The sequence below is a fragment of the Mesitornis unicolor genome, unplaced genomic scaffold (assembly GCF_000695765.1).
Source record: "Mesitornis unicolor isolate BGI_N332 unplaced genomic scaffold, ASM69576v1 scaffold8821, whole genome shotgun sequence".
NCBI lineage: Eukaryota > Metazoa > Chordata > Aves > Mesitornithiformes > Mesitornithidae > Mesitornis > Mesitornis unicolor.
This window is the reverse complement of record NW_010165745.1, coordinates 73,751-100,720: the sequence shown is the minus strand read 5'-3', so window position 1 is coordinate 100,720 and position 26,970 is coordinate 73,751. Positions and strand designations below refer to the sequence as shown.

The 26,970-nt window shown below is 37.0% G+C and overlaps 1 protein-coding gene across 1 annotated transcript in view; it reads left to right on the top strand.

The window, feature by feature from the left end:
- VAV3 (vav 3 guanine nucleotide exchange factor) overlaps nt 1-26,970 on the top strand; it is a 110,326-nt gene that overhangs the window by 47,785 nt on the left and 35,571 nt on the right. The window contains exons 17-18 of the mRNA XM_010194742.1: nt 8,525-8,547; nt 11,580-11,625. Coding sequence (XP_010193044.1) covers nt 8,525-8,547; nt 11,580-11,625 — 69 coding nt within the window. The remainder of the gene's footprint in view (nt 1-8,524; nt 8,548-11,579; nt 11,626-26,970) is intronic.

The window sequence follows — 26,970 nt, the reverse complement described above, 5'->3', positions numbered from 1 at the left end:
GCAACACCTACTGTGTGGCATATCATCTGTCATCCTTGTGGTCCTCTCTTTATGTCTATGTCAATTTTCATCTCTTCCTCTCAGCAACTAAAGCTGTTTGTTTGTGTTGCCTCAGCTTCCTCTTTCATCTCTTCAGTTTCCATGGTTTCTGTCCACTCACAATATTCACAAAAAGGTGATTGATGGCTCTCTACTTTCCTGCATCTAGGGACCATTTTTTCCTCTTCGTATAGTCATTTGCTATACTCTGTAAGTTTCTACCCTGGCCATTCACTTTGCACTTCCCCTGGTTTTCCTCTGCTCTTTGGGACCTTAAGGACTCTTTTGACTTCAGCTATGATTTGGTCTCTCTCAGATGACTCCAAATTTGACCTCTTGTCTTTCTACTCAGTATTGTATATGTAATTCTCTCCGACATCTTCTGGATCTCCCACTGTTAATGCCAAATGTCAGATCTCATCATTTGCCCCCTTTCCCTTCCCTGTTCCTGTTCAGTTGGTGGCAGAGAGTTTGTTACACTCCAGCCAGTTAGCCACGTAACCGTAGTGCCATTTTGACTCTTCTCTCTGTTCAGGTGCTTAACTATTCTTTCTAGAGATGATTTGGTGCTGATTGGGGGTGGGGGACACACAACAGCTGACAAAAACATACCTCCTCACCCCTGAATTTCCCTCCTCATAAATACATTTGAGTTAGTGTTGTTTGAATGTGTTTTAAAGAGAGAAGCCATAGGAACCACATGATGATTTCTGGAAAGCATAGTTGTATACATTGGGGAAGTTTCTAATTAATTGTCCTTCTCACTTCTCTAAAACTTGCACATTCCTTTCCAGAATTATTTTATAATAGTTTGTGAAGTTTCTTATGTCTCACATTAAGCTACAGCAGCCTCCTCCATTGGGTTATTTCCTTTTTGGCATTTCTATCTACAAGCTTTGCAAAATGCTGTTGAAGACACAATCTCTCTCCACTCCTTGAATTACATTATGACATTACATCCATTGGATGAGTTACATCCATTGCTCTTCACTAAGCTGCTGCTTTCCACATTTTGGTTCTAGCTTTTTGTTTCAAAATCCTGTGAGCTTGTTTCTGTCATTGTTTCTGTTTCTTGACTTCTTGACTTCTACTTGTCTTTTGGCTCACTGGGCTACTTGCCTGCTTCATTCTTTATGAAATCATCAGTATGGCAGGTACTGACTTCTGCTGCAGTCAGTGAACTTTTTTTCAGTTGCTTTCCTGTATTGAAGATCTTCCATGCAATCCTCCAAGTCTGGAGTTTTTAAAACTAATCTTTTGTAGATCTGAAAACCATCCAAGCAATCACAGTATTTTTCACTGAAATCCTTTTTGGAACACAGGTTTTTCATAGAACCTCCTACAGATGTCTAAAGAAAATAAATATTTAAAATTATATTAAAATTAAATTTTTAAAACTGTTACTTTTACATTAATAGAGTGGGAAAACAAACACATACTGTTCTTCACAGGATAGCTATCTTCTGTGGTATAAACCACCTCTACTTCTATTTTTTTTCTTTCTTTTGTACCTTCTGTTTTAATTGCGTTTGTAGTTTTTTATTTTAATTGGATAGCTGGCACCCCAGGAAGCAGAGCTTGTCTTTCTATTCCTTTGTAAAGATCTGTGGACACACATGGGGCAGTGTATCAGTAAGAATGACCATAAATGCCTAGATAACACAAGGTCTGATTTCTTGTAGTTTTCCTGCATATATATATACTTAAATAATGCTGTGCGCTTGCTAGAGGGAACAAAATAAAGAAAAAAAGAATTCACATTTCTGCCTCTTTGTAAGTGGAATAAATTAACGTTTTACAACTTCAAAGGAGCAGAATTTTATTTTGGATTTCAATTTAAATAATTGCCCTGATTTCTGTAAAATGATGCTGTACTGAGCTTTTCTTTAGTGAAATTGGAAGCAACTGGATTGCTAAGATACTGTTTTGTGCTATGTGTTTAGCTTACATTCGGCTTACATTCTGTCCTCTCTTCAAACTTATCTTTCTCTTTTCTGTTTATTTTTCTTCTATGCAAAGGCTCTCAGATTTCTGTAGCTCTAGTACAAGGTAGAAGAGCTGTGTGTCTTTCACCTGCTTATGAGGCAGAATGACAAGAGGAGCTAGGCTGTGGCTTCCTTACAGCATGCTCTGAGAGTAGCTCATGGCTGCAGAAACAAGCTCTACATTACAGTTCTTGCCGTGCTCACCCTCACTTGAGGAAAGAATGAGTATGGAAAGGACAAATGGATTTGCCTGCTGTGCTGAAAATGTCCTCTGCACCTTGATGAGGCATTTTGACCAATAAGTAGGAAGGGAAATCTTGAGATTTCTCCATACTGTTTTCCATTTTTCCACACTCAATCTCTTCCATACTGTTTACAAGGGAGTGTAGCAATAGGACAAGGGGCAATGGTTTTAAACTAGAGCAGGATAGATTTAGATTAGACATTAGGAAGAAGTTCTTCACTATGAGGGTGGTGAAACACTGGAACAGGTTGCTCAGTGAGGTGGTGGAGGCCCCATCCCTGGGGACCTTCAAGGTCAGGCTTGATGGGGGCTCTGAGCAACCTGATCTAGTTAAAGATGTCCCTGTAGTAAGCAGGGGGTTGGACTAGATGACTTTAAGGGTCCCTTCCAAACCAACATATTCTATGATTTTTAATCTTATTTGCCTTTTTAAAGAAAGAAGTGTTGATTGGGCAGTGCTGTCCATTCATAACGTGCGCTGGAAAGGTTTGAGGAGGAGCTTTACCAGTGCCTGCTTCCTTGTATGGTCCAGAAAGGGATGGGACAATACAGACTCTTTTAAATACTGGTTTGTGCAGCTTAAGTTTGAATAATTTTTTGAAACTCTGTTTTCACTTTTCCAGAGCTTTGCTGAAAAATGTGGTCTCCCTTAAGTTAACTGCCATGCCTGCTAAGTTATGAAATGTTATTAAAGAAATGCAGACACAAAGATATCATGTAAAATTCAACATTTTTACTGCATTTTGTGGGAAAAAGTACGCTCTATGTGCACAAAATTCTAACATAGTTTTAATTTTGAAGTTTTTCCTTTTGATTTTTCTTTTTAGAGAAATTAATTTATGATACATTTAATTTTTCTAGTGGTGTCATTTGCTACTCCTGTGGGAAATTAGCAGTAGTCTGAGTGCTATTAGATAAGAAATTGTGGAGCATAGCTGGAATGCCTCAATAGTAGCAAAATGCCTGGAACATTTATTGTATTGCTATGCATTTCTTTTGTTTCTAGGGGACTATTACAGCCTTTTTCACAGGATATGATGGACATGAAGCACAATCATCCTTTTAGGAAACTGAGCATTATTGTTCCCCAGTCATGTAATATTACTTACAGCCACGGACATTGGGGGAAAAGCTATCCCATGATATATGTGTGGTCTGTTTAGTCTGGCGTGCCGTCATTTTGCTGATGATTGATTCCAGATGCTTCACTGGAAAGTGCAAATCCTCTATGTTGTAGGCAATGCCCAGGGATGATGCTGCTTTCTTAATTCTGTTAAATTTTCTTTTTCTCTCTTTGGTATTCTATAATTTTTTTTACAACTCTTTAATGCTTTTGCATATCTTCCCTATATTTGTTGATGCAAATATCTGTGTTTCAGAAGTTTTGGAACAATAAGTTCTGTAAAGTTTTTGTTTGGCGCTTTTTTTTTTAATGGTTGTAGGTTGCACATCTTATCCTGGTTTCGTTTGACCTCTTTACCTTTTTAAATTTAACGTGTGACTTTTTGGCGTTTGAATAGTCTTATTTTTTCTAATTATCTCTTTGTCAGTGGAACTTTTTCTATGCCTCAAATAGTTTTCCTTCCCATTGTGTAGACCTCTGCTATTTCTTTTCTATTTGAAAAGAGGCCATCAGAAGTCAAAACACTGCAATGAGAACATACCATGAGGTTTCTTAAAGGCATTTGAATTTTTCTCAGCATTTTCTGTTTCTGTACAGTTTAAGTTTTTGTTTTCTTCTTAGACCACTGAGCAGATGGTTTTGCTAGCCTTTCTGAAATGATGCTTAGAACCTCTCTGAGTGGGTTATATCTTTTTGTATTTAATTCCAAGTCAGTTTGTGAAAATTCAAAAGACACATCCAAAGACAGATGAAAACTTTAAAATGACAAATCTAATAAGTGTCAGATTTAGATGATACACTTATGAGACAAACATTTACAAAATCTAAAGATAAACCACTGTGTTGTCATGCTATGCCTTGTACGCAAACATATGCCAGCTCTTCAGATGTTTTGCTTCAAAGAAGGCCAGTTCAACAGACTGCAGAAGCTGCAGCAATAAAAGATGCAGAGTTAATCAGCTGAATTAATAAATATAACAAAATGTCTGCATTTAGCCCTTGTTTTTCTCTGTTATTATTCCTGCTCTTGATGCTCTAAATCAGCAGTGCTGGTTGAAGTCTTCTCTGCTCATTTCTGTCACTATTGATTTAACTTTTTTCCCCTGAAATGCTGCCCTGCACATGCTCAAGTAGTCCTCTGCATTTTCACATATTTTACTTATATGGCCTATCACTTCAGTTTTTCTGTGCCTTGAAATCTTAACATTCTGATGAACTTCTTCAGGTCTGATTGTGCACATGACCTTATGAAATCCTTGAACACAAGGATTACAAAATGGTTGCATGTGTTTCTGACAGGGACATTTTTAAGGGCATAAGTTTTGTCCTTTTCTGTGATGACTGACATGGAGGTTTCCTCTTCACTTTCTACCACTTGTGGCTTCTCAACTGCACTCCTGTGCCTTGTTTCAAGACAGAAGACAATTCTGCTTATCTGGTGGTGCTCTTGCACTAGTTGGAAGGGTTTATATTTGGGAAGGATTAAGAGTAGGAACTTTGGTAAATGAGCATAAGACACACCTTTAGTCAACAAAGGGAGAAGCTGTCTCTCTCATTATTCCCTTTTTAATTGTACAGTTTGTTGTGTGGCCCTTGTAGTTTCTGCAGTATCACTCTGCCCAACACACACTGCAGAGCTCCAGTCTGTTTCCTAGTCTAACCCAGCAGAATTAACAATCCATTTTCTATAGCCAAACTGGAATTTTTCCAAGTCTGTCCAATTATATTGAATTAACTATTCTCAGGCAAATGTTTGCTGGTTCCACAAACTATTGAAGATTTCAGTTAGATGAACCTCCAATAATGGTTTTAGAATTTGAAAATGTTTTGAATATTTTAACTACAATGCCAAACCCACAAAATTTTCTTCTTTATATTGCTGTTCCCAGGGAATGTTAGAAGCATGTCTCATCAGGGCATAAATGGATTAGAAAAACATTAACTGGGCATTTTTATAGTAATTTTTAGTTAACTTATGGATGATTCCTTTCTTCTTCAGATAATTCCATTTGAGAAAGTACTACATTTCCTTGAGCAAAAAAGAAGTTTCTTTAATGCTGTGATGAACTAGAAAGAAAATTCTACCATATAAGTGGGTTAAGTTTAGAGTTGCTTTTGTATGGTAATGTGTATATCCAATAATATAGTCAATGCTGTTTATGTAATAATTGCTTGCTACAGCACATGAGAGATTGTTCATAAAAACATGTTTTTGACATCTAAAAAGAAACCAGTACCTTTCACTGTGTACCTTTTTGCTGGCTTGATCAATAGTTGCAAAATTGCTGACTCTCCTGCAAACCTACCATGTCAACAGCATTGACAAGTAAATGCTCAAATCGCAGAATGTTCATTGGAGTTACGCTGCTTTTTATTTAACTGCATCACAGTTGGAGCTGTATTGTTTAACTAACCATCCTTGCTCAACCTGAACAAAAGTCACTTGGGGGCTTGATATTTTGTGTGGAGTCCTACACTATGGTACTTCTAGGTTACAATTTCCTTTTCTTCTGATCATGCAATGACTGGCTAAATGAGTGGAAAGGAGCAGGTAGTCCCACAGCTCCTTCAAAGTGGCTTACTTTATAGTTCCAGCATTTTAAACATTTTAAATTTTCTTTTAAAATAGGAAGGTGAGTAGTTTTCTCCATATCCTTTTTATTTACTCTCAATTTGGTTAGCATGTAAATCCAGCTGCTCTGTTGCATCCCTGAAGAGCAGCTTATTCCCATTTTCCAGTCTGTGCTCCCTCACTTATTGAGGCCAGCTGCCGCTCCTGTTGCTGTTGCAGTAAAATATAATTATCAAAATATGACCCAGTGGTATCATGGCCAATAAACAAAAAAACCCTAAAAATTGCACTGAACTATGGCAGTAAAAGTATCTTGCTGTGTGAGAACTCACTCACTTGATAATTTCATTGGCACATTGATGATGAGCAGGAACTTGAATTAAAATGGTGTAAAATATCTGCTGGTGGATATCCTCAGACATTAATTTATTTTTTCTAAAAAATAAATAAATACAAATTAGGCTTTTCTGCTCTTGTGTCACATCTGGAAAAAAGCGCTCTCATGAGGAAGCACATAATTCAATACAGAATATTCTATAATTCAGGAATTTTTAAACTGTAATGAAATAACACAGGTATAAGTCTTATTTTTTGAATAGGCTGTTATGGGGAAATATATATACTGGATGTTTTTCTATTCCTGAAATGGTAATACTGAAATCACAAATGATGTTTTGGTCTGTCAGTGTTGGCAAAGTTTTGAACTGTTTAATCTGATCTCCATATCTATCTTAATGAAATTAATTTTATGGAAATTATCAGGAGTATTCCTTACCTTCGTGTGTAGTGATTTTTTTTAAAAAAATCCAATTATTGATAGTTAATTAATGAGTCTCTTAATTATTACAAAAAGTCTTGTCATAACCAAATGGAACTCATTCTTCTAGTTGGGTTTGGGATATTTCCTAAAGGTAAAAATAATATTCAACAGCAGTCATTAAAAATCAGATTCATTCATTCCAACTGGAGGATAGAATGACATTTTAGTTTCAATTTTTTAGTAATAGATCTGCAGGACTAAATATAGGCCATTTAAAAAAAGAAAAACCCCAAGTCTGAATTTGAAGTTTTACACACAATGCCTTGCCAACCCCTCCCCCCAAAGTACTTACCTAAATGACTTCCCTTCATTTGAAGTAATTTATAATGCTGAGATGAAACACTGAAAAATGTGATTTTATTCAGATTTTGGCAAAAAATTCTAAAAGGTGTATAAAATTGCAAAAGTAAATACCAAAACTTTATTGCATTTCAGCAACAGTTAAGCAACTAATTCCCTCAGGCTCCTTAGAAAACCTCAGTAGTCTACCTGCATCTCCTTTGGGGCAGGCTTATTTTTCTTCTCTTTGCTCACTGTACAAATGCAAATTAATACTTTTGGAAAGGTTATAATCATACAAGTGTTTTCTGTGGATGACAAGTTGATGTGTCTCTTTGGCGCACTGTGTGAGAGAGGAAACAGTGGAAGCGTACGTGAGAAGAGAGCTCTGCCAGTGGTAAACAGGCTGTGCCTCCCCGACCCGCAGTCCTCAGCTGGGTGCTTGGTCTCAGCATGCCTTATCGTCTTTGCATAAAAGGCTAGAAAGCCAAAGATGTTTTTTCCCACACTTGAGTGTTTAATGTAATTTTTTTTTTAGCTGAACAAAATCTACTTGCAGTTAAATGTTTTCAGTTGATTTACTGTGAATATGACTTAGTGTTTATAAGATATTACAGTAAAAGTTTTCAAATGTGATAAAGTGCAGACCGAGCATGTGCAGTTTGTGCTTTGCCTCAACAGTGTGTGCAGTCCTAGAGAGCGCACATAGGTAAATACGGCTCTGTGTGCTTTGATAAGGCACTGAACTAAAATCTAGAGTACACCCAAATGCCTATTATCAGATTAGAGTTTCAAAGAAAAAATGCAAAAAAAAAATAATCTTTTGTGGTTTTTTTGTGATGTGTGGTGGTGTGTGCGTGCAAAAATGTTTTTGTCTTGATGCAGTCCTTCTGATTTCCCACAGGACTACATCTTTTTCTTCTCACGTTTAAATAGTACAAGAAAATTAATAGTAAAAGTGGCAAATAAAACACTAATGGCTTCAGAGTTTGTGCTATAGTAATGCAATACTGAATTGAACTTAAAGACACAAAAACCAGGAAATTTTGAAGCTAAAAGTGTACATCTTATCTTGACGTATGTTGGCATGCTGTGGAAACACAGAGACAAGAAAAGATGTAAACTCGACTTGCAGTGAAGAACTTTATAAAGTATTTTTGAAATGTTCTAAGCGCTTACTAAGTTTAGTGGAGCAGATTGCCACGCCAGTGCTGGCAAGCACAGTGTGACTGGCAGCACGGAGCCCCACTAGCGGACCGGAACGATGGGCGGGGAGGAGAGCACAGCAGGGTTTGCACAACAGGACCTGGCACAGCCCCACTGCTGGTGCGGCTGCAGGTATCAGGTAGCAAAGGAAGGCAGCAGGGTTTTCTGTAATGCTACACAGCACAGACTGAGATTGCTATATAAAAAGCGTACAATTTACAATCGCCAATAATGCCAATTTTTACTTATGTTTCAGAACATGGGAGCCTGAAACACGAGGTAAGGACTCTTTTTCCTTTGCATGTAATGTTTGTTTTGTTCGTGACATAAGAGCTCCTTATTTACTTTGTGCACATGCTCTTGCAACGGGTTTGTTTTTCTTCTGCATTTAACAACACATTTCTTTAGAAAGGTGGAAAATAAAAGTTTTTAAGAATCAAGGTATTAATAATTAAATATAGAAGTATTCTGTTCAAAGTGTGAGTCAGTTTTCAGTTGATATGGCTTAATGCCCAGGGGAAGGGCTGGAGATGTGTTTTTCAAGTTACAGGTAAAAAACATTCTCAACTGGTGTCTGGATCCTTACTGTTCCTAGACCAAATCTGGCAATTAAAGTTAAAAGTAATATTTTCTTTTCTCTCTCTCTCTCTCTCTCTCTTTCTTTTTTTTTTTTTTCCCCCCAATGCTAGCAAGTGCTGCTGGTGTAACATGCTAGCATACCAGTCTCTGCCCTGCCAGGCTGCTGGATGATGAAGGATTTTCAGGGCAGTATCTGCCTCTTCATGTGAAAAGACTTTAGTTGTAGAGCTATTCAGTGGTTATGGAGTTGATATAATCTGGAGAGAATGGTAAAATGGGCCCTGTACAGAGGAGCTACTGTGGTGCATGTTGTGTACCTTGCCATCAGCCCAAGAAGGCTGCAAGCTACCCTGGGTTGTTTTCTTGCCAGCTTCTGGTGCCTTTCCACTGAAGTACAGAAGGGCATGGCAGTTGGGTTTTGTCTGCAAGTTATAACGAAACAGAGAGGCAGCACTTAAAATCATCTATTCTAGATCATAAGTTTATGGTAATTTAACTGCCTAAATAACACACTGGTTATCAACACTGTATGGGCGTATATATTACTTCTCTCCTTAAGCATGTACGTGTTTGACGCTACCACTAAAACGGGCAGTGGAATCTGAAGGACGGTACTGCTGACATGACTGGTGCGGGGAGGAGTCCCATGCAGGGCTGAGCATTTCTGTGCTCTCTGATGTTTGAGCTGTTTTGGTGACCCCAGATGGCAGCAGGGGCTGGATGTGGGGGCATCTGTCACCCTTGGGTGAGCTCCTTGACTGTTCTGTCACCCTTGGGTGAGCTCCTTGGCTGTGGGCCGCAGGCGCAGGCCGAAGCAGCGGGCACCAGGGGGCTTGGCGGGAAGGGCGAGGCTCCCTCAGCTGTGCCTCCTGCCGTGTGCTGCCAGGCATTTCAGTCTGCCTGCAAACATCCGCTAAGGGCACCCTAAAATAGGGAAACTGTAGTGTGGTCTGTTTGTCTGATGCTCTCCCAGTATTTTTTTTGGCGGGCAGCGCTGGGGAGCCACGAACAGATTGCTTACTGGGCCTTGTGTACAAGTTTAGATTGTACTGTGGCTGGCTGAAGAAAAATGTGTATACTGGTTGTATCTAATCTCTCCTGCTCCTTGGTTTCTCGCTCCCTTGCTTGATTCATAAATCCTTTTTGCGAAGAAAAAAATGGCTTCCTTTCTGGAGCTATTGATTTGCTATTTGATTTGATTATTGAGTTGATCCAAAACATCAGGATTGCCTTCATTTTTACCAAGACTCTAGTTTAAGTGCCTACTTTATTTCTCTGTGTGCAGAAGGAAACCTGAGCATAGATGAGGAAGTGTCAGTTTGGAAAACACATATTTAGATTTCGTACTATTAATGTAATAAAATCTACTGGTACTGCAATATATTTAAAAGTATTGAGAATGTTTTTATACAGCTCAAGAATTATTTCCTTAAAATCTGATCCTTTGGTGTATATAGCTTACGTTGTCACAGAATTATCGTATCTTTTCATTTCAGTTAAACATTTCTGTATCTTTCTTCATGCTTGCTTTTCCCACTCCTGCCCCTTCCCTCCCTCGTGCAAATCTGCAGTTACCACTCTGCATCAATCTTATCAGCAATACAGCCTCCACTTAAAAAACCCCCCCAAAACAAACAACTAGTGTATAATTAAGCCTTTTGTTCTTATTCAGTAATATCACCTTCATTGCAGCAGTAGTTTTGAATTTATGATCTTTCCGCTGCAGATGAAACAAAACTTGCATCCTTTTTTCAGAGTTGCGAGGTACAGAGAGAGTGTGTCCTAAGACTCAACAGTTTGAAAGCTGTTTTTAAACCAAGCTTTTCACTTTGCCAGCTTGCTATAGGGCTTAGTAATTTGGTTGTGCCTCAGGTTATTGCTTTCCGGCTTGCCTTGGTGTGTGTCCTGCATCAGCTTATATCAACTGCAAATAAATCTGAGCAATCTAATTGTTCCCTTTGTTATGCAACATGCTTTTCTCTGCTTGGTTTGATTAAAAAATAAATAAATGCATGAACCTTCATGCAAGCTACCAGTTAAAACAAGTTTGCAAAAGCAGATCAGTAGTTCACAGAAATGCGTTTTTTCACATCGAAATTTTCAGGGATACATATTAAGTGTCTTGGAGTATAAAATAAATGTTAAAAATTCAAGAAAAAGCTCTGTTTTGTTAGAGTTCCTGATTTCACACAGCTATGGTTCATCCAGATTTTAAAGAAAGAGGGAGGTGAGTTCCTAAGTGTGTTTAAGTAGTTGCCCAGAAAATAAGGAAATTGAGAATTGCATAGGAAATTCTAGCTGCCTTAAGTACCAAGTGGGAATAGTGAAAGTTTCTACCTTATTAGAGTAACGCAAGCACCTTTGATACCTTTGTGTTTGTGGACATTATCTGGGGCAGATAATGCCAAACTGCATATTTTTCCACTATCCTGTTAATAAATGCTTAAAAAATAAATTTGTTCTTGGTATCAAAAGATGCCGATGAATAAACCATCTGTGGACTAGGAAGGAATCTTTTGAGCCTAGTATCAGAAAAAATGGGATACATGAAAAAAAAGAATATTATTCAAAGTATGATCTTTCTGCAAGATAAAGATAATTGTGGTAATGGTTAGGGGAAATAACTTAAGAAAACCGGCTTTGCCTAGTAGATTGTGGGAATGAAAGGAGTGCACTGTGCTTACATGAAAACATGTTTATTCATATTCTTGATCTGTATTTTTGCTATGCAGAAACGAACGAATGGGATTAGAAGAAACTCCAGACACGTGGACCCAGGTTTGTGTCATGATTTTTAATAGTTAAACCCTAAATAAAAAGAGTGAGAAAGTTATAACTCCCTTTATCAAGTTACATTATGAATGCTATTGTCATGTGCACAATGTTGAGAACTTTCTTTATTGCTAGTCTTGAAGGTCTAAAGCGATTGCTTTGTTTGTGATTTCAAAGATAAGGTCAGCTGATTGAACACTGTTTTTTTTCCTTGTTTTTTTAAAACAATGCTTCAGTTCTATCTGAACAAAAAATGCCTCTGGGCTGTAGGTTAACATGACCCACCCGCCTGTACTCTGCAGTTTTAACTAAGTGATGGAAGGCAGACAGTTGCTAATAAAGCTTAGGTTCTGATCTGCAAAGCTGTGGATATTCTCAACTCTTTTAACTATAGTGGTACTTAGTGCTTAGCTATATTGAATATGAGTTGCTCTTCTAAAATTAAAAATTTGCAGTTTTATGTAGAATTTCAGTGATTTTATTCTTCCTGCTAATTTATAGTAGATACTTTTGTGGAATCATGGCAGCAGCAGCCTTTAAGAAAATTAAATGCTTGCTTATAGACTCTGTACTCAAGTGGGTGAACATTTCCTCTGGAGACCCATTATATGTCTGTATAAAATACTCAATGGTTTTCAGTAAAACTGTGTGATATTTTTAGTGTCATTTTTTACAGTAATTACACTTCTGTCCTTTATGTTTCTTGTATAGTTGAATTACTGTAGATTTATTATGCAGCTATTATTTAGAATAAAACTAAGCTGTGGATTATTAAATATTTCTAGATGTGGACACCTGAGAATAGTTGGAGTCAAACATTGAACAGGATGGCAGCTCTGTAACACCACATCATAGCCTTGCAGAACTTAGCGCTTTTCCAAAAGTAGGAGTGCTGGTTGTGCCACTAGCATTGCAGCTGCCTTGGCTCTGAAAGTCTAAATGTTGTAACTAGCTGAAGCAGACCACACCTTTCTTACTCACCTAACTTTGACATGTTTTAGAACACGTATAGTCATTTTGTTCCCTCTAGCAAAAAAATTGCCTCATGGCACTCCTAAATTGTCCTTTGTGTTGTTGACTGAAATCGTTAAAGAAAAAAGAAAAAATGATCACCCTGTAACTCTGAAAAGGAATACGGTCAGAGGGGGGAACATCAAGAATATCAATTAAATAATGCAGAAGAGAATAAGAATACTTCCAAGTGGGAAAGTTTGAGTGCTTCCCGTTCAGTGGTACATATTGAAGTGAAGTATAGCGTGTGCTCGCAGAATGTCCTTATAGGTCCAGATCTCTAAACATAGCTGTGCCATGTAGACTCCTAAAAGATTAAATATTTTAGCTTTGAGAACCATTTGATTATACCGGTGGTTTTACTTGCTGTTGAAGTTGGATAGCAGTATTTAAATGTTCTTTATGTACTTTAAGTTTAGTTTTTATTGGAGACTAAGTACCATTCAAATCACCAGTCATTGAATTAAATAGATGCTTAAAACCTGCATGTAACCAATGCCTAAAACATGGTTCTGCTCTCCCCTTCCCCCGTTCATTTACCGTCACAGAACAGTTTTTTGAGTTGTTAGGGTAGTCTTACTGGGTCGAGTTCTTGGTCCCTGTTATACTTTTGAAAAGTGGTAGTAATGTAGAGCTTCTGCATTATGTTTAGGTCACTTTATTAGAGATATTGTTGCAGAAGGCTGTCTTACAGAATTGCTTCTGACATTATAATTTTTAAAATTAATAATAATAAGAAAGGTATTACATACTGATGTTCTCCGTGCATTGCCAGTTTTCAAACGAAGTGAGCCGTTTTATTTGCACGTTGTCAGTTTCTGCATTCTGAGCCCTGCTGTAACTTGGTGAGGTAACTTTTAAAGATGTCAATGTCATTTTGGTAAAGTCTTGCATCTCTTTTGCATATTCTAAGTAATATTGCTCATAAGATTGCATGTTGCCTTGAGAGACATAAGATGCTATCCAGAGACCAACACTTGTAAGAGATTGATTATTTCAGGCACACATTACTGCATTTCTTCTAAGAGCCTTTCAAGAACACTGGCTTATAAATATCTGGAAATCCTAGCACCATGGTGATCTTTTTGCTGGGAGAGGTTGTCATAACTTCATAACTGAAGGACTCTAAAAGCAATAAGTTGTTCAATTTTTTTGTTTTTCTTTGAAGTTTGATTAAAAATTTTGACAGTGACAGTTTCCTCCTTCAGATTTGCTTTGTGCTGAGTAAGAAGGAAGGGTAGAAGGAATTGATTAATGCACGATGAGGCAGAGAAATGCCTGGGAAATGAAACAGTTCTGAGAAAAGGAATTTGTGCAGAAACTACAAAAATAAATGTGTGCAGAGGGTAGTTAGCCTCCTGAATTGGCCCAAGTTTTAGGGGAGGCACATTTTAGATAACCTTTATTTGGATTAATTAGCAGATAATAAAACCCATTGAGGGAATGAACCTGTAAATGCATCTGCAGCCATAAAGCCAGGGCAAATTTGGTCCAAAATGCAAAATTTGTTTGCTTTTTACTGTAGAACAACATGATTCTGCTTAAATGTATTTGAGACGTGATTAGATTGGTGTCAGTTTTTGCCTAGAATGGGCATTTAGAGTGATAATTATATAACTTTTTTTTTCCCCCTTGTGTAAGGACCATAATGAAAACTTTTATGCATGTATTTAATTTCAAGCATGTGATTTGCACTGTTGACTTAAATGACACAGGGACCATTCATAATATTCAAAAGCATAAATTAAGGCTTTGTGTATTTTCTTGAGAAGAATGATGCAGTGACCAATGTTTTCAATAGAAATAATTCTGTCTGTATTTTAATGAGAGTAAATATTTATTTTTTCTCAGCTATTGGAATAATACAGTGTATGTTTGCTCTCTCTCTATTTTTTTTAGTGGTATAAAGAGTCTAATGTGATAGATTCACAGCTTAGTGTTATTAAAAGTAGTTTTACCCTAAATACTTCTGCTAATATAAACATTGTAGCTTCAGTCTCTGAAAGTGTGAAAGTGTATTTCATTGCAGAAGGATAAACTTGATAAAAATAGAACTCTAGAGGCCTTATATTCAAGATTCGTTGGAGATAAAACTAAAAATCTGATCTGTGAAAAAATGTCATGTTCTGACTTCTTAAATAGCTGATTTCTTTATAAGCATGGATTAAAGCTTAGAAAACCTTAGGTCTGAGCAGAGGGACAGAACCAATAGGTCTTTTCCCTTTAAAAAAAAAATGAGTTTTTTGGCACGGGACACAATATTAACAAGTAGTGTATGCAAAACAGTAGCTTAGCCAAGCAATTTTTTTTGCCTGGGAGTTAAAAGGTCAAATAGAAACTTTAAAAAGAGGTATTTGTATTTCTGGTTGATGTCCAGTCCATGCTTTCTTTGTGAAGCAATCCTGTAATACTGATTTTACACAGATTATAATGAAAAGGATCTGAAGAGAATAACTGAGTTTATGGCCTGCAGTATAGATATTAAAAAAAAAAAATAGCCATACAGGGAGAAGTACAGCATTGGAGATATGTTTATGTTATTAGACATAGTGGGAAAGAAGCGACTGTGAGCTTCATATTTTGTGGAAATTGGATTGTGGAATCTTTTAACAAGATTGTGACATTGTTATGTGTTTGATTACTAAGCAGTTAAACAATATTCAGATGCTTGTGTATTGTGGTACTGATTGCATCTCGTCTTCATAGTAAAAATTAGGGGTTAGTGTAATATTGGCAGTTAAAATTTCCTTTTCAGTGAAGAATGTGGTATGTTAGACTGTGAGATATTTCAACAAATTCCGACATAGTGCACTCTTTGATATGCAATTCTAACTCTAATTTCTGTTCCAGTGTCATTCTAACCATATGCCCAGTCAAAAGCAAAATCTGACCCAAATTCAAATGCTGGGGTATCCCAACCTGCAGATAAGTCTTTGCCAAGCATGTAGTTGTTACAGACAAAATACTCTCTTGAGAAACTGAGAATTTGAATAATGTCTCTCATTTTTTTGTCTTACGAACTATCTAGGCAAGTCCTTGGTAGTAGATTGACTCTTGTCTTTCTCATTCAGCCCAATATAGATAATAACCAGTTTCATGAATAAGAAAAGATAACCATCTGCGACATGAAACCCAGTCCTGTAAAACTAGCATTTGGGGATTTATTTCTCCATTTCAGCAGTGAGGGCAGCTACCTGTGATTCTAGCTGGATCTCTGGTGGTCCTTTACTAACTGGCTGTCAATATCATCACTGAGAAACAAGAATTTATCTTGGTTTTAAGCCACAGAAAAAAGTCTACCAAAAATAAAAGGCCAGTATTAAACAAGCCCCCAGTATTTAGTTTTCTCAATGAGAAGTGAGGAGCTGGCTGATGTCACTAATAGTATCTCCTTATTATGTCTTCATCAAGATAGATCAGACCAAGGTAGCATTTTTTCCTTTAGTCAAGGAGTTTCTGTGTACAGAATCAAGAAATAATTCAGTAAGTGTTTTTCTGAGATATTCAGTAGGGTTTCTTAATTATTTTTCCTTTCAATAAAATGTAGGAGTGAATAGCAATCCCCCCTTTAGTAGTTCCTTGTATTTCCTTTCAAATCGAGTAGAGCAAACCATTACAGGTTGTTTCTGTCTCATCTACCCTCAGGGTCTTGCTCAGAGTCCCACAGGCTTTTTTCTTTCGCTGTTAAATATCTATGAAAAGCTTCTGGGGGAGTTGGTGTGACATCATGAACTGAAATGCTAGAGTCTACCTAAAGCATTATTTTCAGCTTTAGATACTGTTTACATTGAACATAACCTTGGGTTTTAGTGGCTGGTCAAAATGAATGTGTACGTGAAGGAGCAGCTGACTGTAAATTAAATGAGGGAAAGCCTGAAGGAGTACTGGAAGAAAGAGAAATGTTTCCCAGAAGAGTGATTGTGGAGCATTAGATTTGTTAAGTAGCTAAAGACTTCTCTACACAATAATATATTAAGCTACAGAACCAAAAATGAGCTATGATTATACATATATATGTATTTAAAAAACCCCACTTTTGGGTGGGTTTTATTGGGTTATGGATGCTTTTTCCTTCTCTACACAGCATATAAGCACTTTGTTCAAGGTGCACATGAAGTATACAGTGCATGTCTCTAGGAATCTGTGTGAACCAGGTGAATCGCAGGTAAGAACTGGTTTAACCGGGGAGCTCGGAGTGTGCTTGCTGCGAAAAAAAAGACTCCTTGGCAGGATAGAGGCAATACTGCTTGCTGACGTGCTGTGTAATTCTGAATGTTATGGAGTTCTTCAGGGACTTGGATTGCAGCTGTAACCTGATGAGCTCGTAGTATTGATAGACGTGTTTTAACATGTTTTACATCATGTGGCTGGGATGGTGTCGGGGCTTAAGACCAGAGCTAGTGAATTTCTTTTTGGTCACCACATTCTTAGGAGCAGTTGATGGGACAGCTTCTTCCAGGTGGACCTCAGCTGCAGTGTATTCAGAGATACACTGAGTTGTGTGACCTAATTTGTGAGGTCAAATTAATTTATCTCACATATTTCTTAAAAATACATATTGCATTCAGGATCTTTTTGTGTGTGTGTGTGTGTGTGTGTGTGTGTGTGTGTGCTGAGCTATTGTTGCTTCCAAAATAATAACTTCATCTTTGTTGTGATACAAGAAAGAACATGTCTAATGTTTTGCACCAAGAAATTTTCCACTAATGCATTTCTGGAAGGCAAAGCAGAATTTTGTCTTCCAATGAAGGATTTCAAATGCAGTTTAATGATTTTTATTTGAGTTGTTTTATTTTAAATTAAAATTATTTTTACATTCCTGTTGGGGAGAGGTATTTTGAAAGGTGCCTGTCCCTTTGGCATCTCAGCAGTGAGCGAACATTGAGAGAAGAACATAGCCTTTAGCCTTTTCTTTTAATTAAACATCAGAAGACCTAGATGCCAAAGGGTGAAACGTATTTATTTTGTCAAACTCTTTTATCCTTCTCTGGTTGGATTGCAAGATTAGTTTGTAGTTGAGTAATTTAGGCTCTGTGTGTGTGTTTTTGGGACTGTCTCTGTATCTTGAGCAACTAACATTTTTTTTCTCTTGGAGAAATAATGGTGTTTAATACATGCTCAGCATCTATTAGCATAATTTTTAAGATGAGGTGGGTTAAAAATCCTACAGTATCTCTCTGCATAAAAGCATTCAGCATGGATTGCACTCAGCAAAACGTCACATAAAGGGGAGTTAGCAGGCAGAAAAAAGGAAGAGATTAAGGTAAAAGTGGAAAAAATGGTCATACAAGTATGATCAAGAAAGCAAAAAATAGACTGGTTTGCATTGTACACACACAAAAGACAGAGTGCTATTTTAAAAAAAAGGCATCTGCAGAAATCATATGACCCAAAGTTGCCTTTAGCTGCCATGGCAAGCAGAAGGGAATTGTATAGTTTTTTGCTGATGTTTATTGGGACTTACAAATCTCTTATTCATCTTAAAGAGGAATATTGCATTTACCGATCTATTTTCATATCTGATTTTAATCTTCAGGGTACTGTCATTCTCAGAAGGCAAAACAAAGATAATAAGGCAATGAATGATTAAAAATAGTCAAAAGTTACTTAATTTTAACGGTGCTGTAAAGCGTATGGTTTCTTTTTTTGTGGCATACTCATTTAACTAAATCAGTATTTGATCGCTACTTCAAAGTAATTCTCACACAAAGAATTTGGGAAACATTGTAAAGCTGAAACCAGCCATCCCATGGGAGAAAAAAGACGGCTGAAAATTCACAGAAGAGAAGCTCCCGGAACTGCCTCTGCTTCTGCCTGAGGAAGGTTTTACAACTTGGTAGAAGGGACCGGAGGCAAGAGCCTGAGAAACTGATGGTGCTTTTCGGGAGAGTTTTTAATCTGCTCACCTCTTTGAGCTTCCCAGGGAAGAGAACAATGAGGCTGAGTTTGGTGGCAGGCCAAGCCAGCCCAGAATCCCTCCTTCAGCAGTAACTGATTAAGTGGATGCTTAAGGATAGAATATGGGGTAAGAAGTTGTGGTACTTCCCCACTACCTCGTGTTCATGTTTCTTAGTTCTTCATTTTTTGTCCACATACTTTACCAATTTTTGAGCCAATCTAAAATCTTGATGTTCACAACATACTTTAACTGCTACTTTTATAATTAGCTGTCTGAATAAAGTACTTATCTTGGTTTGTTTTACACCTGCTTCCTATTACTTTGATGCCTCTTATTTTTTGAATCAAGAAAGTGCATAATGAAGAAATAATGAATACTTTTCCTCTGGTCACTGTCTCAATGCCATTCATGAGTTGTCTCTGTTGTATCCCCTCCATCTCTCTTCTACCTTGAAGAGCCATTACCAGCTTGATTCTGGCCATCCTGTTTGCTTGTCTGCATGCTTCTAGGTCCAGGAGTGGTCAGTCTTTCTAGTCCTGTGCTCTACTTGAGACGTTTCTTAGCATTGGTACACAGCAGAGTTAGATAATGATCTTAAAGAACTGATTTTAAAGAATACTTGGCAATTACTCTGAGATCTATTGTCTATATGATGGTAGCTTGATTCAGAGTCCATCATCATGTATGAATAAGCAGCCCATATGTTACTTTGTATTTGTTAAGTTACATCTTACATTGTGTTATGACCAAATGGCCTCCAAAGGTTCTTCCAGCCAAAGCTGTACAGACACTTATGTTCATGAAGTCTTCCTTTGCATGTAGTGTTCTTTTTAAAGAAAGAATTTTGTACATTCTACAAGACTTAATCCACTTTAACTTCTATTTCAATACTGCTTATTAAGTTTTTGAACAATGGAAGTCCAAGCATGGATTCCTTTGGGTGACCCTTTTGGAAACCACCTTCTAATTGAAATAAATATTACTGTTTTATCCTTTTATTTCCTGTCCTTTTGCTGCCTATTTATCTGGGTTGAGCTTTGCCTCTCATATTGTGGACACTGGACAAGAGCCTCACAGTGAGCCTTGTTAAAATTAATTTGCTATTCTGTATTAATATATAACCTTGATCCTTATGTTAATTGTCTGTTTCAAAGAAATTTAAATAATGTCTGCAATTTTCCTTTAAAAAGTATTTTTAGTCTTTACATTATATTTATGCATCTATTTGTAAATTTTGGTTTTGTAGTAGGTGTTACCAGTCTGTGACATACAAACATCAGATATCCGTGTTAGGATATCTACTGATTACAACTGAGTTGCTTTGAAACTTTGGTTTCGTACTTAACCTATTTTTATGGTACTGAGACTGTTTAAAGAAATAGGTTGCAGATCACAAGTAAACAACTCGACAGTTCCTTTAATTTAATTAGCACTTAATCTTTCTAAGTAGTGACAGTATAAATATTGATCTGATTGATATTTCAGTAGAATCAGTTCATTCAGCTGAGTTGTTTTAACCCTTTTGATGTGGTTTATCCAGGAAAAAAAGGTAAGGTACTTTTATAAGAGATTCAGAGTTCAGCCCTAACTGCTGCTCTTGCTGACCTGCAAATAAATAAAAGACATGTTCAGTCTTGCACTTTTCATAACTTGCATTTCTTAAGCTTTACTGTGTAACAGGGAATTAAATAGTAACTTCATTATCTGATACCTTGAAAACGTGCCTCAGTTTAGTTCCTAAGTTAGTTCCACTAACCTTAGAGGTTATTCTTTAACCAGATGATTGGAACAAGAGATGTAGGGAGAGGAAAGAGCATGAGGCACTGTGTATTTTAGTTCAGATGATAAAGCAGCGTGTTTACTGTTCTTGGGTTTTTTCCTTAATTGGGTCTGACAGAACAAATCCCATGAAATATGATACAACAAAAGCTGCACGTACAGATCACAGCTTTCCTTCCAGAATAACAGCTCACCCCTGGCAGTAGCAGTCTTCTTGCAACTAGCAGTGATCATTTTAGTACAGTGGAATTCACTTAATGCCACTACGTCTTCTACAATGTATTTTTTTTCCCTGTAAGACCCTACAGATTGTCCTGCAGTTTTCCTCCTCCCCCTGTTTTTGCTTGATCATGGATAGAAGAGAGGATAAATAAGAAGAAAGACTCAAAAGGAAAAAGTAGGAAACTTAATGATGAGACTTAAATCTGTGACTGCTCCTGTGTGTTGGGTGTTGGTTTTATTTATCCATTTCTGCTGGTATTGATTTAAATCCTGTAGTGTGCATCGTTCTGCACATGGTTCAGGCATCTGAGAAACATCGAATGATCAACTAAGCTCAAAGAGCTGATACTGGGATTTAAGTGTGTAAGGGGTGTTTTTGTCAGGGCAGTATTTTCTGGGAGGAAGAGCTAACTCTGGGTGTTCTGCTGCTGTCGGTTTGATCTCTGGTGATTCTTTGATGTAACTACAGGCTGTTGCCACAAGGTGTGGTGCTATTTCCCACCCAGGATTCCCTCACTGCCCTTTCTTTTGAATCTAATGATCATCTGGTCACAGGGCTAAGCTGCTTCAATGAGATAATGGAAAACTGCTCATGGGAGGTGGTGGTGGTGATTGTCTTTCTGCTTGGATTGCTGAACCAGCTCAGTTCTGAGGCCGCACAGCACATGGAGGTGCGACAGAATGCACTCATCTTGGGTTAGATGGGACATCGACCCATATCCTTTATTGCTTTCAGGTATAGTTTATGTCCTAACAAATTACCCACTGTTTGCTCGAGTACGTCATCTGCATTCAGACTGGGAACAGAAAACAGAAGGAGAACCTTCTTATTTGTTGGGAAGATGAATATGTGAGGGTTTTCCCTTGGAGGAAGGAAAGAAACAAAAAGACTTTAAGATGGAGCCTAATGATTATGGCAGGACTGACATCTTGACAGGGGACTGGACTTGATTCCCATCTTTATGGACTATGATAATTTACCATTAACCTCTTGATTTTGCAAGCAAGGTCAAGTGATCATGGATGATTTATTGTATGTTTTTATTTTTGTCTTTAAAACAACAACCTTTAACTGCTTATCATCTAATCATCATGTGATCCATCTTCAAGCTAAGGGCTTATTTATATGTAAACAGAAAATTAAGCTATTTGAATTTTTTAAACAATTTTAAAAAATTGTACTAAAAATTGAAAATATTTTTCTTCGATAAAAAAGGAGGGAGTTTACAGGAACTTTAGTACATCATAGTAGTACATAATTTTTGATATGCCAATCCTGCTAGAAAAGAAAGGGTAGTTTCTAAATGAAGATTGTGAGATCAGATAATATGTAAGATACATACATTTCTGTACTCCATGGATATTTCAAATGTGGTCTGAATGTCTCCCTATAGCTATGTCAACTGAATGGGGCTAGGAACACCTACAGATTCATGGGAAAGCTGGAGGTGTCACAAAATACTGTGCTTCTTGGGTTTCCTAGAAGTTATTTCCATAGATTGCCAATGCTTCCAATTTGCAAAGTAAGCACCATTAAAACAAAATGGCAAGTTTAGGGATTGCATTCTTTAGGGAGAAATAATTTTAAGTGCATTGCTGTAACAGTGAAATATGCACTCATCCTTTTTTACTTTTTATAACACAAATATTTTGTAGTGAAAGCAAGTTTTATTCTTTTTCCAAAGAAAATAAATTATTCACAGTAACTTACACAAACCAGAAATCAATAGCCATACTTTTTGAAAACAGGTTTGTTTCAGCCAAAGCAACAGTGTCTTTTCATTGCTTAATATAATGCCATAATTCTTGGCAACATTCGTCTACAGATGCTTCCATGCAAAGAATGTCTATATGGCCTGTAATTTATTTGCATGTAGATTAAGAACTGACAGTTGAGAAGTAAAAGGGGCATCTACCACAATCAGGGCAGAGGTCACAGAAAAGAAAAATTGCTTGAAGAGGAAGATCACAAGAGTGTTTAACAGCTGAAGGATTAGGTAGTGTTAAGAAGAGGGTGCGTGCAGGCAAGATTATTCTGTCATTTGCTGGAACCTGCCTGCTTTGCCAGGCATGAGCCACTTCACATTATGTAATAATTTAAAACTCCTCTCTTGCCAGAAAATTTACTACTTGTAAGTAGCAGAAATGGAGAATAAGGTCTTTTATCATGGAGGCAGATGCTATTAGTCAGTACTGAGCGCAAAAGAAATTACGTTAAAGATGAGATTTCATTTTTGCAATCCTTGATGAGTAAAATCTGAGCATTTTTTCAGCAATGCATGTTTTTAAATTTTGTTTGAGACCTGTGAAAGATTCTAGGTGGTATACGTGAGCATTTCCGTGGGTTATATTGTGCACAGTTACTATCTTGCTGTCCATGATTTTTATTTTAGTGTACAGTATCTGTTCACTGAGGTATGCGGTGTGTTCAGCAGGATGACTAATTCTGTTTGGGTTGAATAGACCTGTTGGAAGGTAGGGCTGCCTCCTGTCATGCCATGCTTTCAAGTGCATTGCTGGTGAGATTTGACTATCACATTCTTACTGCAGTATATTTATTCTTTTAGAAAGGACAAAGTTTGTTTGTTTATACTTAATTGGCTAAAGTATTTTCAAAATTATTTAGTCTGTGAATGCTCAACAACAGAAAAATGCCTAGATTCCGTACAAGATTCATGATGTTTCACAGTATTAAATTCAGTTTCCAAAATGGGACTTCTGTTCTCAAGCCTTTTTCCTCTTACTGCAGAGTCATCCCTGAGCAGGCAGAAGGTAATATTAAAAATACAGCTCAAAGTAATTCTGTGGAATAATGGATTTTTATCTTCCAAGACTTGTCCCTGTTTTTCAGAGCTTTTTGCTGCACATAATCTGGACACACCTTCATAGCTTGTCTATAATATCTGCCCAGTGTAAGTTGTTAGCTCCTCAGGGCAGGTACTTGTTTGAACAAAGACGCATTTTAGAATGCCATGCCTGTCTATGGCACCACATTAAAAGGTGTGGTAATTAACACTGGTTAATTCTCATACCTTGTGCTTTTATAAAAAGCAGCACCTCATGTACCACACTTTTTAATTCATATGCCAGAATTCTAGTTTGCTCAATTTTAAAGAAAATAATGAAGCTTCTTAGTTTTGAGGCAACATTATTTTAAAAATTTAGATCCTCGATTCACCTACTGGATGACATTGACATGGTGAGATTTCATTACTTTTTCAAAACAAATGAAAACTTTATTTTTGAAACCTTACTGTTCCTTATTGCTTATTCACATAATAAGAAATTCAGCACTCAGACTTTTCTAACGTTTGTTCAGACCGCTGGGATTCTTCTCAATCTAAAGAATTCCAAAATCCCTTACTCTCTCAAGATAGCTGCCTGTGTCACTGCAAGTAAGGACTAGTTGCCTGATTAAGCATTTCAAGTTAAAATGATACAGAACATGATGAGAGCTTGTCCTTAACGCTTGTTGAGGAAGACAAGCTATGAAAGGAAACCAAGGTCTACCAGTGAAAGAAAAATAGTTTTCACTCTAATTTATCACAAAATGTGTGTGGCTATGACCATTATGAAGCCAGTGACCTTCCTAGGTCTCTTCTTATTTGCATGCAGTCCTGAGAGAGGACAAACTGCAGACATCAAAGTTTTAAATGCCAACTAGCTGATTTTGAGTATAAATAATTAAGACATGATATTGGAATAGCACATGAAATTTCTATTATTTTAAACGTCTTTTCTTTTATTTGCAATCCACAGTAATCCATCTAGGGCATGTCCAGGGTTTCTAAATTAATGTGTTAAAGTTTGGGTCAAGCTTAAAAAAATTTTTTTAAAAAAAATTGGATAGTGTAGCTGGAGGTAGTGGTACCTGGTCTTTCTAGTACTTGGTACTTGACTTTCTGAAAATCGAATCCTTTATTGCTGCAGTTACAAATGGATGTACAAAACCAAAGGTATGTATTTTAAGAGAAGTCTGAGCATCTGAATGGTGCCTAGGACAGCTCCTTGAGATGTTTGCTGTGCAGACGGGAATGGGTTGGCATTTGTCTCTCAGTAGATTCTTTCTGCAGTTTACTTAACTGATTTTCAGATTGCTTTTGCTCTGTTCTAACACTTTGTCCCCCAACTTCCCAAAAGCTTCACAGTTTCTTTTCCTTCTGTTCTGTTTTGAGGGAAAAAAAAAAGAAATTTAAACTTGAGGAGTGAATCTGAGGCAAATGGTCATTGGTCATCTCAATAATGTTCATTCCTTTCCCAAAAGGCAGCCCTTTCCTTCTCTACTTAATTTTAAATACGTGGCTGCTCAGAAGCATTTCTGCAGTGCCTGTTTTTTCTTGCACAGAGGCAAGCTTCCAGATTCCTTAAAATGAATGTCACGATGTGCCAAATGTCCCTGCTTAGGAGTTAAGTAAGAAATTGCCTTCTGTTGGAGTTACTTTTTTAAATAAAAAATTAACTCTGAAACTTCACTTTGGTTTCTGAATTTTTGTAGCTAAATTGCTTGTTTCTAATGAAAATAAATGCTAGCTGTATTTATAGGTACATTAAACTGAGCATTAAGTTTGGTCTTGACTTGGAAGATCTGAAAACTTAAAGGTGCTACTGCGAGGGGATGGTCCACCTCAGAGCATGTCCATGTTTCCATGCTGCTAATTTTACTAATGCTGCTAATTTTGTCACTAGGCATAAAGAAAGCATTATCTTCAAATATCTTTGAAAAAAACGTTCAAGCTAAGTCAAATACTGATGTTCAGAGCAGAGGAAGATGTTGGTTTGTCTATACATCAATCTTTAAGTAAAACAAACTACTGTAATGTGAAAAAAAAACCTGTGTAGAAATATTTCAGAAGTCACACAATTTCAAAAATGCAACCATGTAAATTAAATAACGTAGCTAGACTTGTTTATTTTCTTGTCATGAACTTCTGCTATGATCTGCAATGTAGTTCCAAGTTTAGTGTGAATCTTAACTGGAAAATGGAGATACAGTTGCTTATTAGAGGGCTTTTTGCTAATGATCAGGTCTACAAAACCACAAGAAGCAAAAGGACTTCCTGAGTTATGTTGTTCTGTTTCTGATAACAAGTTGTTGATCAGACTGTTAGCAGACAGATTTTTTTCCTCCCACACATCTTCGTTTTAGTTGATAGTTGACCATTTTTGCAGAGATCTCTGCCAAGAATACAGCTCAGATATGCAGTATTAAAGAGAAATAGTAGAAAAATTAAGTCTTTGAATAATTATAGAAGATTTGATAGGTAGCAAAGGACTGGAGGGAATGCTGCGTCAAGAAGAGTTTTAAGGAGGTGCAATGGTACCGTTGAGGGAAGACAGCCACAGAAAGCAGGACTAGGACTGTTAAGAAAAGATAAATTCTTCAGTAGTTTTATTTGTAGGATGACAGTGTTTAAATCTTTTGTTTCTGTGGAAATGTAAGAGAAATGTGAATGTTTATCAGATGTGGTTTGGAGTGCATTACAAATTTGTCATCTGAATTATGAGATAGAGAATATTTTTGCCTCCTTCCCTCGTGCTTGCGAGTTCTCAGTTTATGAAAGAAAGCCCTGACAGGGCTGCTCTACTTATATACCTGTACAAGCAGAAACTTAAACAGTTAGTTGAGTAAGGCTCATGGTAAGTGTTAAATGCTTTAATAATCAGCCTGCTGAAGCTTTTTAGCTTAAAATTGAGTCAAGCAGCACACTCAGGTGTTGCAATTTGTCATATGACAAATATTGAGACTTTATTGAACAGTATTCAAAGATTAAACAGCTAAAGAGAAGACAAACAAGTGAAATATTCAAATCTGATTCTTAGGCACTGTCAGCATTTCAGTCATCTTGCCTGAATGTAAGGCTTATGAGCAGTATCTAAAATTAGAACTTTTAATTATGACATACAAAAATAATGTCTTAAGACTTGGGAGAATTAAAAGTTCAATTAAAATATCTTCTTTGAGGTATGTCTACGTACTTATTCATTGTGTTAATTTTGTCCAACAGTAGTTATTTAAATAATTTCCACTCCAAAGAGTGCACTTGAAACTGTGCTGGCATGTTCCGTATATGTGAGTTCTGTAATTTGTGTCGTAAGTACTCCGCCTAAAAGTAAAGACAAAACCTACCTATTTTCTTTTGTGTCATTAATAGACAGTCCCAAAATCTGAAAGTGGTTTTTTGTAAGTGATTATGTAGTGTTGCTTTTCTTGTGTCCCCTCATCAGCTGAGAAGTCCTAGATAAGTTTTGCCTTTGGCAGTAACTGTACGAAGCTACTGACTTCTGCTGGTGGTGGAAATAGATGGCGCTGATTGGGAGTTAAGAAGCAGCTCTCTTGATAAGTGCAAGAGAGGAGATTCCAGTTTGCTCTTAGTTCTGCAACAAAATCATTAGGAACAGGAATTTTAAACACTGAAGCTAGCAGAGCTGATTTGAAGAAC